General features: G+C 40.7%; 1 protein-coding gene across 2 annotated transcripts; it reads left to right on the top strand.

Moving 5' to 3' along the window:
• Window positions 1–69: 69 nt before the first annotated feature.
• On the top strand, window positions 70–12,063 carry b4galt3 (UDP-Gal:betaGlcNAc beta 1,4- galactosyltransferase, polypeptide 3). 2 transcript variants are annotated; one of them, XM_049754738.2, is made up of 7 exons: window positions 77–393; window positions 1,266–1,753; window positions 2,000–2,235; window positions 2,377–2,567; window positions 7,020–7,142; window positions 7,954–8,058; window positions 9,780–12,063. In XM_049754738.2, the coding sequence occupies exons 2-7, from the start codon at window positions 1,471–1,473 to the stop codon at window positions 10,129–10,131; spliced, it is 1,290 nt and encodes a 429-aa protein (XP_049610695.1). In that variant the 5' UTR covers window positions 77–393; window positions 1,266–1,470; the 3' UTR covers window positions 10,132–12,063. The 2 variants fall into 2 exon arrangements, with proteins under 2 accessions (XP_049610697.1, XP_049610695.1); XM_049754740.2 differs by lacking the exon at window positions 7,954–8,058 and having other exon boundaries at window positions 70–393.
• The last annotated feature ends 543 nt before the right edge of the window (window positions 12,064–12,606 follow it).

Genomic DNA, 12,606 nt, shown 5'->3' with positions numbered 1-12,606 from the left:
TTAGGATGATTAATGGGCTGGTGGCTTTCAAAAAAGGAGCTTGGTAGTGACACGCGATGATGCAGCAGCGGACTCAGCGTGCCGCTGAAGCCGCTCACTCGCGGTGAGAGAGCAGGACATGCATCGCAAGCACGCAGTCAATCCGGCCACGCTGTTGCGTGCAAACTCGTCCGATTTTGCCAGCAGATGAGCGATTAGGAAGGAAGCAAGACGGTGAGGAGGAGGAGGAGGAGGAGGAGGAGGAGGAGGAGAAGGGGGAGGAGCGAGCAGCATCTGCGAACAAACTGGATCTTTTGGTCCATTACCTCTTTTGGGAGGCTTGCTGCGGCCTGTGGATTGTCAACGGAAGCCTCGAGCTGGATTGGAAATGTCACAACAGCGACGTGCTAGCTGGTGAGTCTGCACGAGCTGCTGTGCTTGTGCACACAGCAGACGTAGAAGCTGGCTTGTGACCAACGAGACAATTCAGGCACATTTGCACAGACTTGTTGTAGCTGATTGCTGACGGTGATAACTGGCTAATCAATCATCAGGAGCGCGATATGCTACTCCACTAGTTGTGATGATGCATTTTAACCCATAGCTCCATTCCACAGCTGCTTTGGGACGGTAACAAAACATCAGCGATAAATGCAAGCGTACGAAGGTTGCTTCTGCACGTCATGAAATGGAGCTGCTCGTTGGATTCATTTGATCTGCAGCCATCACGCAGCGCCGCTTGCACGGCAATGCCACATCGCTGAACCAGGAGCGAAACAAAACATGACATTTATTTCATGTCATTGACAAGTTTCAACTTAAATTTGTAGTTTTGCAACAGTATTGTAGCTAGTGAGTCTTATGGAGGGAATTCCCTTTATGTGACCTAAGGATAATCAGTAAGTCATGCGGGTTTATTGTGTGTGTGTGTGTGTGTGTGTGTGTGTGTGTGTGTGTGTGTGTGTGTGTGTGTGTGTGTGTGTGTGTGTGTGCGCATTTGCCGCCCGCCGTCCACTTTTTAGCGGCTGGCAATATTCTAAAAAAATAGGTAGCCGTAGAAAATGTCGAGATGTGAAAAATAAAGACTATCATGACTAGTACTAATAAAATTTTATAGATAAGCAACACACTATTACAGGACTATATGTATCAGTTTTTTAAAATAAATAAATTCAATGTATAATTGCTTGCTTGATTAATTAAATGTAATTAAAGTCAAACAAATTGGCTCCAGTTCACCTAATCCAAATATCATGAAAAGCCTGTTTTTCCTTGTGTTTTCTTAGTGAGACCAAGCGGTGATGGCAGTCCAGACTGAGCTTCACCACGACGATCATCTGCCCCCGATGATGGTCGCCCTTCCTGCGCACACTTGAGCCTTCACTCTGTGCTTTCCCTCCATCCCCTCCTCCCGTACCTCCTTTCCTTGCCCCTCCTCCTCCAATAACTTCACTCATCCTGCTTCTGTGTGTTCAATCACCCTCCTTGATTATGGCCTGCTGCGGGCGCTCTCTGGGTTCCCCGTGCACACTGGCCTTGCTGGTGGGCTTCCAGTTTGCCTTTGTGCTCTATTTCTCCCTTGGGGGCTTCAAAGGTTTGGTGTCCGTCTTGGTGCACACCACAGAGCAAGAGTTTGACTATTCGCGACCCCACGACGTCTACACCAACCTCAGTCATCTGAGAGCACCGCCTCCCCCACCTCGCAATGCTGGCACTGGACCTCCTGTGACGGGGCCACCACTAGCAAGCTGCCAGATTGTGTCCCCTCTGTTAGGTGAGGAAGCAAATATACCAAACATGCCTTGAGATACGACGAGTTATACGACTTAAGTGTTTGTTGTGATATAAGCAGATGATTGGACAGTTTTTTGCTTTGACCTGCAAACTTGAGAAACATGCGCTGTATAGTGGCAGGCACTGGCAGAGCTAGAGGGGGGATCACGAGGGCACTGCCCCCCTCCTTCCAAAATATGCTTGGAGGATCATATGTCAGCTTATGAAACTTTTCCTATCCCCACAGTTGGGCCCGTATCTGTCCATCTTTCCTCACCTCTGACATTGGAGGAGATCAGAATAAAGAACCCATTGGTGTTGCCAGGCGGACACTACCGTCCTCCAGACTGTGCACCCCGGCACCACACTGCCATCGTGGTCCCATACCGAAACCGGCAGACTCACCTCCGTGCTCTCCTCTACCACCTCCATCCTTTCCTGCAGAGGCAACAAATCCACTACAGCATCTATATCGTACAGCAGGTCAGGAGAATGACTTTGCATTGCATAATGTTAAATGAAATCATTGCATCATTAATTGAAGGTTATTCTGCACATCTTTGAAATCATGTTTTGATTGCTTTTGATAGAATTTGAACTATTCTGTCTGTTTCTGTCTTGCAGTGGGGGAATGGTACATTCAACCGAGCCAAGCTGCTGAATGTCGGTGTGCGGGAAGCCCTTCGAGATGAGGAATGGAGCTGCATCTTCCTCCATGATGTTGACCTGCTGCCTGAGAACGACCACAATACCTACACTTGCCACAAGCAGTTTCCAACACACCTGTCTGTGGCCATGGACAAGTTCAAATACAGGTAGGCACATTCCATTTGCCCACCATGCATGAATATTTGCAAGAAATGATTTTCAAGTTGTTATCGTGAGGAACTCGGAGGATAATTATTTAGTCTCCGTCATGCTACAATCTCCACAAATGCATCTGAATGACAGACTGATACAAAATTTGGCCGCAGGCCACATCTGGCCTCTCCACAGTCTGACAGTTGATCAAAGTCAAACTAAACTGGAAAAGATTACAGGGCTTTTTTTTATATTTGAAACCTTTTGAGGAGCTACAACTGTCTGCAGTTGTTGCCAACTTGGTAACGTTTGTGATCTGACCCCATTTTTTTAATGAGTCTAGTGACATTGATTGATTAATTCAGGAGTCCTGATAAAGAATGGCTAATGAGTTGGTGGCTTGAGCTCAAAATATCAGCACACATTAAATGTACGAAATAATTCAGCACGTTTTGTAAATGATGATAAAAAGTGACAATGTTCTTGCACAAGTAAGCTACTTTTAATGACGACCGTAATTTCCGGACTATAAATTGCTCCAGAATACAAGTCGAACCAGCCATAAAATGCATAATAAAGAAGAAAAAAACATAAGTCGCACTGGAGTACAAATCGCATTTTTGGGGGAACTTTATTTACCAAATCCAACACCAAGAACAGACATGAATAGGCAACAACAGGCTAAATGATACGAAATGCTAACATTACATAAACACAAACGAGGAACTGAGAACGTGCCTGACGTAACATACTAATAACAGTTATTCAAATAACTATAACATAAATAACTCTGGAAGCACATGCGGCGCTGACATCGGACTCATTGTCCGTTGCCGTTCCAGTTATTTCACAGGTTATATAACTATATAAACTATATATCAAATAACTATAACATAAATAACAATTTTATCGAACCGTCCGTGTCACTCCAAATCATTAAATCCATTGAAATCTTCGTCCCCTGTGTTACTTAAAAAAAACGCAGCTGCTGACTCCGGAAGTACATGTGGCGCTGACGTCAGACTCGTCGTCAGTTGCTGTTCTGATTATTCCACAGACCTAGTATATAACTACATGTAAACTATATATCAAATAACTATAACATAAATAACAATTTTATCAAACCATCCATGTCACTCCAAATGATTAAATCCATTGAAATCTTTGTCCTCCGATTCACTTATAAACAACGCCGCTGCTGACTCCGGAAGTACATGCGGCGCTGACGTTGGACTCATCGTCAGATGCGGTCCCAATTATTCCACAGACCTAGCATATTGGCCCGAATATAAGACGACCCTGATTATAAGATGACCCCCTCTTTTTCAAGACTCAAGTTTGAAAAAAGACTTTTTGAACACGAAATTACATTTTTATACAGAAAATGATTACATCTGAAACAAATGATTATCACAATATATTTGAGAGAAAAAGCATGTTATTTTGCCTCATTCAAATCATGCAAAAACTGTCTATCACATATTAATATCTGAACATTTAAATATGTAAGCTAAAGTGCAATCACATTTGTAAATGAATGGCCTCTGGATTTTGAAATGTAAATAAACCAATCTACTGTGATAAAACAACAAAATTGCAATAACTGCATTAACCATCAAAGTGAAGTCCAATTATAACTGTAGTCTTGAAACAAATCTGAATAAGGAAAAACAATAAAATAATGCAAACTGCTACCGCTATTGTTGGGGAGCCTGAGGATTGTAGGTTGGCTCGATGGTTATGCTCTTTTTGCCCCCGGTGTCGGTCAGAACACAGGAGGGAAGATGTGGTTCAGTTTTAATTGCTTTCCTGAATTAATGGGAAAAAAGTAACAGGCACTGTGGCTCATAGGGGCATACAGGCAAACTGGCAAAAGGGTATAGGCCAGGTATGGGCAAACTACGGCCCGCGGGCCACATCCGGCCCACGGGACCGTTTAATCCGGCCCGCCAACCCTAAATAAATTGTATTATTAAACTTTTTTTTTTTTTTCGGTCATTTTGCCTGCAATGAATGCGTTTCCCCAGTAGATGGGGAACCACTCGCCTGCGCATTTACTACCGGAAGCCGTGTCAGAAAGCTCGGTGCACACTCACAAGTGCGTGTACGTACTCAGTAGTACGGAAATGGCGCACTCGCGCTCTATTTGTCTCAGGGCCGAATTTAGAGGGTGGACTGTGACGACAGCATTCTTGTAATTTGCGCGCCGAGCTTTCGGATACAGTTTTACGCTAAAGCCACGCACGCACAAACCTTCCCCTGCCCTGGAATCCTTCCATTAAAATGAGTTGCCCAAGGAAAAGCAAGGTGGACACTGAGTGCCGAGTGTTTAGTGGCCAATTTGGCTCGACGTACGCGACGTGACGTTCAGCCACATGAACATCAACATCAACCCGTCACAGATATAGGTAAACGGACCAACACCTCGGATCTCTCCTAAGAATTGCCACAACAAATTTTACTCCAGACTATGACACACTAGCAAAAAAATGGAGACCAACAACACTGTTCCCACTGAAAATGAAGCGGAGGCTTTCAAGTTTGTTGTAAAAAAATGCATTTTGAATATGAGCTGTACAAATACCAGGGATTGAAACTAGCGACCATTCTCATTTTCAAACAATGCAGGATGCTCAAGGACATTGATGCACCACCTGTTTGTGACTAATCTTAACCTGTAAAGTTCTTAAGGCTTACTTTAAGGAAGTGTTTCCCGTTTCCTCACCTCTGTTACCAGGTGTTTGTGAGTTAAAACTCTGCTCTGATTTTGAGATACCCCTCACCGTTTTAATTACTTTATTTGGATGTATGCTTTCACCGATTCTTCAAGATTATATATTTGGTCAGAATGTTTGCCGTTTGATGTGATCTCATAAGATAAACATACATCTTTCATTAATCTGGCCTGCAGGCACTGAAGTGATGGAGACTGTTATTCATAATAACAGTGTCATATTTTATGAGAATCACTGATAGCAGTTTTTTAGGGATGTTTTTTTTTTTAATGTTGTTAATAAATGCATTTGTTTTCAAAAAACTTTTCTTGAATATCCATGCGTTACTACCTACTAAAGGCCCAAATCTTTTATGCAATGACCTTTACAGGTCGTTTATATTACTTCACACAAACGCTACATCCAACTGCTCCTGGTTCGGCCCCCCGGTCAAAATTTAGAACCCAATTCGGCCCACAAGTCAAAAAGTTTGCCCACCCCTGGTATAGGCACACGTTTGGTCGTAAGGATGTGAGAGCAGGTGTGTGTAGTGTACATGGCTGAATCTTTGGGTGTGTGAATGTGATTCTTGTGTGTGTGATTATTGTATGAAACGTGTGAAGGGTGTGTGTGGTGTGTGTGTGTGTGTGGTTCTGCAACAGACAGAAATACAGCACGTAAGTCAACGCTCAACTTCTGACGTCACTCAACACTAGTAGATGGCACACATTACATAACTAACTGCACGTAACGGTTCCACCATACTAAATAACCATGAATGAAATACTCTCGGCAACACACCAAACATAAGTCATCGAGACAACAAAACACATTTGCTGGCGACTGTTAGTCGCCGTGCCGCTGCGTAACGGCTACTCATACGATGCGAGGCAAACTTAAAGGAGCGCGCCAGAGCTGTCAATCAAATGGTGCGCACACGAAGCAAACCGCGATCGGACAAACGGCACAACAGTGGACAGTAGTAACAATGAAATGTATATACTCACTTTGTCTCAAAGACGCACACGATCACAGCAATATACTCAGTCGATACCAGCAACCTTTAACTTACCGGTGCACACAAGTGAATGGGTATAATGTCTAGACCCCGAATGTAAGACGACCCCCACTTTTTCAGTCTTATTTCAATGCAAGAAACATCATTTTATATTCGGCCCAACATTGTATATAACTATATATACATTTCATATCAAATAACTATAACATAAATAACAATTTTACCGAACCATCTGTGTCATTCCAAATCATTAAATTCATCGAAATCTTTATCCTCCGTGTCACTTATAAACAATGCCGCTGCTGACTCCAGAAGTACATGCGGCGCTGATGTCAGACTCATTGTCAGTTGCGTTTCCAATTATTCCACAGGCCTAGTGCGCCCTTATGTGGTTTAAAGTGAAAATAACAAGTGAAGTGATCAACTATACTATAGTAAGTCAGTAATGTGTTAATGATCAAGTAATAATGTGTTATTAATTTCACATATAAGTCGCTCCTGATTATAAGTCGCACCCCTGGACAAACTGAAAAAAAAAAAAAAACGCGACTTACAGTCCAGAAAATACGATACTTATAATTTTGTTTATTGATTTTTTTTCTCTCAGTACATTACTATTTAAAATTACAAGAATATATTTTTATGTGTGAAAAGCATAAAAATACAATCTTCTCTAGGATTTCAACAACTTGACCCAGAGGTGTTCTAACCAAGCTCTTGTGTGACCCTCCCAGGCTACCATACCCACAGTATTTTGGTGGGGTTTCTGCAGTGACTCCAGACCAGTACATGAAGATGAACGGCTTCCCCAATCAATATTGGGGCTGGGGGGGAGAGGATGACGATATTGCGGCAAGGTAAAAGTGTGCTCCACTCATCATGATCTTCTTGTCACTCTTCACAGTCTGTTTTCTACTTGCACTTCTGCATCTTTCTTGGTTTGCATGTTTCATTTTTTCATTCTCTCATCTTCACATCACCTAGCACTGCTGCGGCTTTGATGGGCGCAGTGAGTAAGTTTGCATGGACAAGCTCCCTTCCACTAATTCCTGTTAGGAGACACGCTGAATGCATCACATCCAAACGTACGGTGGTCACTAGGCAAGAGCAGCCAAGTGTCAGTGGGCAAACGTTTCTAGGCAGTTGATAAAACCATCCTACATAATAGCACAAGCAAAAAGACTGAACGACAGTCGGCAATAAATCCAACTAAGAACAAACCAAATAACAGTTGGCAGAAAATGAGGGCAGCTGGAGAGCAAATCTACCAAAACTAAATATCTGAGTCCAAAACTGTAAATATCAACAATTCATGTGGGACCACCAGAAGCCTCTCATTGAGCATCTTTGATTGCAGTTTCAAATTCGATCAGTCTTCATATTGACAATGCTGAAACAGAACACTACAGAACCCCACATGAGATAGCAATTTGGCCTCGAATTAAATAAAAACAACTGATCTTTAACAGGAAGTACCCTGGACCCGAGAGTTAGTGTCTGGTGCCCAGAGAAATGTAGGGAGATGTCACAATAGCAAATAGTGCACTTAGATATTGTGGTGCCAATAGAAGATATGGCAGCTATTGAGGAATTTATTTTCAAACTTATTGACTGATTATCCACGAGTGTTCATGTTCTGTCTTTTTCGATTGTCTGCTGCTCAACCAGAGTGCGTCTGTCTGGCATGAAAATTGTGCGCCCCCCAGTGGCCGTTGGTCATTACAAAATGATCAGGCATAGAGGAGACCAAGGGAATGAGCAAAACCCACACAGGTACGTAAGTACATACGGCTGCAGTAGTTAGTCTTTATCAGCATAAAGAGTGCTTCATCATGAAAATGTTGCAGGAAAATCAATCTGTGAATTTTAAGTTGCAATATATTTGCGCACATTCCAGTGAAATTTTATTTTATGCCTTTGTTTTTAATATGACACGTGATGTTAGCATGAGCTAGACCAGGGGTGTCAAACATACGTAGCGGCAATTGGCCCGCAAGGAGGTTCGATCAGGCCCGCGTTCGATCAGGCCCGCAGGATAATTCAAAATATTTATTCGTGGAGTAGATGTGACATTAACTGTTACTGAAGAGTTTCTTGAATTGGTGCCAATGATAGATACCACAACAGCCGAAGACATGCCGATTTGAAGGGCAAATTTGCCTCCGTACGTCTGGATACATTTTATGAGTATCTACTACCAGGGTACCCCAAATTAACAGCCCTGGCTGCTAAAGGTTTGTGCATGTTTGGGACAACCTACCCTTGTGAACACATTTTCTCAGTAATGAATATCAATAAAACAAAAATGCATTCAAGGCTCACAAACAAGCACTTAAATGACATTCTGAAAGTGACAGCTAGTCAGGACATGGCAACTGGTATTGATGCACTTGTACTGGCCAAAAGATGCCAAGTATCAGGAACAAAAACAAGTCTAGCCTAGTCTAATGCCTTTAAAATGCTGCCTTAGATACTGTTTGCATTGAAAAAATACAGCTCTGTGAAGATGAATCCTTACTGTGGTGATTAAAAAAGTGTGCAGTTTAATGTTAGCCAGGAACTTCACTACAAAAAAGTATGGTAGATTTCTACTGTTCATGCAACTCCATGAATGTTCAATATGCATTGTATGTGTTTGTGTGTTTCATGTGTGAAGTTTCCACATTTACAGGGCATGTGAATCCTTTCTTCTTTATACATTTAAGAGCACACTTCTTAGTTTGTAAGGTGTAGGCAGGGATTAAATTTAGATTTTATATGGACATGCGTAAATGGTTTAAAAATTATTTTCTTTATAAATCTCGTTCAATCTTAAAGTGCATTACTGTTAATGTTTTAAGTTATGTTAATGTAATGCTATTAATGTTTTGTAAAAGGAATGTTCATTAAATTTCAACATTTTCCTAATGTTCTTGTGCTTCTTTACACCCCCCCCAAAAAAAGGAAAGACATTATATTTTGGTTATTTATAGCAGAGTATGGTATTAATGGTCCGGCCCACTTGACATCTACCGAGGCCGTATGTGGCCCACAATGTGAAATGAGTTTGACACCCCTGAGCTAGACTATGTGTAAGTGGTTAAATCATTGCATGGTTTTAATGTCCAAAAGTCACTTTAATAATGTAGCAAATGTTCTATCTTTTTATCATATTGAACATTTTACATGTGTCCCATCTATTGATATTAAAATGTCAATTAATTTATGATAAATATGTTTTCATAAATTCAAAATATATTTGTCAAACAGTATAATTTCAGCTTTCTAACTGAATTATATGCTCATAAAATGCTAATATTAGCCCAAAATGTTCACCTTGTCATCAAGTTCACTTATTCTCTTTACATATATTCTCTGCTTGCATTTATTTTGTTTCAAAGTGTCAGAACATCGCTTGTGTGCATTTCTAACAGTATCTAGTTAATACAGAACCGGCTCAGTTGTATTCCAACCCTTGCAAACCTCATTATTGCTTTTCTATTTAAACATTCTAGATTTGACCTCCTGAAAAGGACCAGACTCAACTGGCGCTCTGACGGCTTCAACTCCCTGACTTATGAACTCCTCTCTAAAGAAGAGGAACCTCTCTACACTAACCTCACTGTCAACATCGGAGAAGAGCCCCACCACCCTCAGGGTAAAACGGCCACCCCCGTGCATCTACGTAGCGCCTCCAAGACGGAAGCCACAGATAATCATGAGCCCAAGTCTCCAGAGAGTAAAAGACCTGTGGTCCTAAATGTCACTGTGACAAGACCTGATGGCATGAAGGCAGAAGCTCCTCAAACAAAGGCAGCTATTGAAATGACCCAGGAGAAAGCAAAAGTGCATGCGTCTCACCTGTAGCACTGAATGGCTTTTTTTCTTCGTGGCTTTTTGTGGGAATGCTTGCAGGATGCCACTTGGTTTTCACTTTAGACTTTCACGAACGAGACTGGGTTCAGCAAGTCAAATCTACCACGAGTGAATAACCCACAACTTCATTTGGTGTGCTGCGAATAAACTTGTGCCTTCTCTTTTAAAGCGCTTTTATAAACTAATATCAACCTGAGATTTATTTGACCTCTCCCACCTTCTGGCAAATGTTCAAAAGCAGGGAGGCACAATTTCAAAGATTACATATCACTGGCGGAGCTAGAAGGGGGGGCCGCAGGGGCACTGGCCTATTTGAAATATGGTTGGAACCCAATTTTCAAGGAATTTTTATCCACATTTCCACCCATTCCCCGTAGGGAAGATATACTCAGTCTTTGTCAGCATTTTCTGAAAAATATGTTTGGTTTGTAAAATAAATGTTTTGCAAACCCCTTGAGATACCCCCAACCCCCCCCCCCCCATAGATTAGATTTATATAGAGAAACATTTTTATTTGTTTACCACTTTCTATTTTCTTTGTTTGGTGCTTCTCTCTTTGAGTTTTGTTTTCTAGACAATCAAACCACGTAAATACATAGTTTATGGAAACAGATCTTTATTGGATGACTCGGCATACAATAGCTATCATGACTGTCAGATAATCATATGTTGAGCATGATGCTGTAATTGCTATTGATCCTACTCCTGTTACATGGAGTAATGATCTTTGATATTGTAGTGTTCTTCTATTACCGGGAATGGAAAAAAAGAAACCGACCTTGCAGATAATATTTAAGGCGTATCTACCTAGTGTCTATAGTGTGAAGTGGCTATAGTGACAATTAAACACTGTGTATAAACTCAGATTAATTCGTAGAGAGAAACTGTTATATTATAATTAACCAGAAGCATCTAATTGTGTAGATGAGTTTACGATTGTTTTCATTCATTCATTGAAATGGAGGACATTTTAGAAAGAAGATATTGTACTCAGAGAATAGAAGTTTATTTTTTAATTCAGCCATTTTGAATGTATCTCTGCAGCTTGACAGGAGGGGACGTGAAATATACGTGTGTGTGTGCGTGCGTGCGTGCGTGCGTGCGTGCATGCGTGCGTGCGTGTGCGCATGTGTGTGTGAGGGTGTGTGAATTGAATGTGCTTTTTGCATCTATTGCTGCTCTAAATAGTGATTTATATCAAGATATCAGTTAAAATATGCTTTCATTTAAAATGTGCAGTTAAGAATATAATACAGATAGAAATTTGAATGTAATTGTTTATCAGTCGCTCATGAGCTAAATGGTTTGTTTGATGGTAGACTATGTCTGTATCTCATTGTGCCTACGTCCATCGCTCTCGTCGTGCGAAACTCAAAGGCGCGCCGATGGCACAGTGCCGAGCGAAACCGAGGAATGAATGAAAGTGCGGTGTGTGTGACTTGAATGTTAAGTATTAATGTTCACCATTCACAGGAGTCAGCCAATCAAAGGTGCGCATTGCTCTGCCTGGAGGGTTTCTCAGATCCTGACAGTTTAAAGGCGCACATCTTCATTTTGCAACAGGCTAGACATCAGATAATCGGTGGATGTAATTGCATAAAAGAGAGATATTTATTGAGTAGTATCTACGTATTTAAAAGCAGAGACCATTACATAGTGTTATATAAAATAGTCATTTCTCAGCCTTTACCAACATAATGATTTTAGTTACATAATGTTTAATAATACAGAAGGCATTTATTGTAGGATGTCATGAAATCTCAGCAGTGTTATTTGCAAATTTTGAGTTTATGTTGTAATTGTCCTATTAACAAGTGTGATTTTTTTTTTACATCATGTAGAACTTGCTATGAAGCTCACCGGCTAGAACGTTAAGTACACCTGCACTGTTTAATAAAAGCCATTGATGGAAATTGTGATTAAGATTATGCTTGGACCATATAGTATGTTTCTATTTGTGGTTAGTTTGCAGTGGAGGACTCACTTTACTGCATCATACTGAGAATTAGTTCTCCACTTTTGCTCTGTTACCTGTACAAAATATCAGAAACAGCTTTCATGAGTTCGACCGAGCTGCAGACAAAGTAAAAAGTGTAAAGTACGCAAACCCATAATAATAAAACTCGTCAACAGCACATTTTAATCAGAGATTGCTTCATGCATTTTATTAATTTTTTCCTTAGCACACCAGGTTAGGATGCGCTGATAAAAAAATTCCACCTAAATTTAATTCATTAATGTTATAAATACATGAATATTTAAATATATACATTATATTATTTCCACTGTATTATATTCATTATTATTTTTTCCTTAACACAACTGGTTTTACAATATTACGATGCGCTGTAAAAAATTCCACCTAACATTAATTCATAAATGTTGTAACTATATTAATATTTAAATATATACCTTATATTATTTCTGCTGTATTATATTTATTGTTATATTATTATCATTATAAAA

This window comes from Syngnathus scovelli, chromosome 2, assembly GCF_024217435.2.
Source record: "Syngnathus scovelli strain Florida chromosome 2, RoL_Ssco_1.2, whole genome shotgun sequence".
Classification (NCBI taxonomy): domain Eukaryota; kingdom Metazoa; phylum Chordata; class Actinopteri; order Syngnathiformes; family Syngnathidae; genus Syngnathus; species Syngnathus scovelli.
This window is presented reverse-complemented; position numbering and strand designations above follow the sequence as displayed.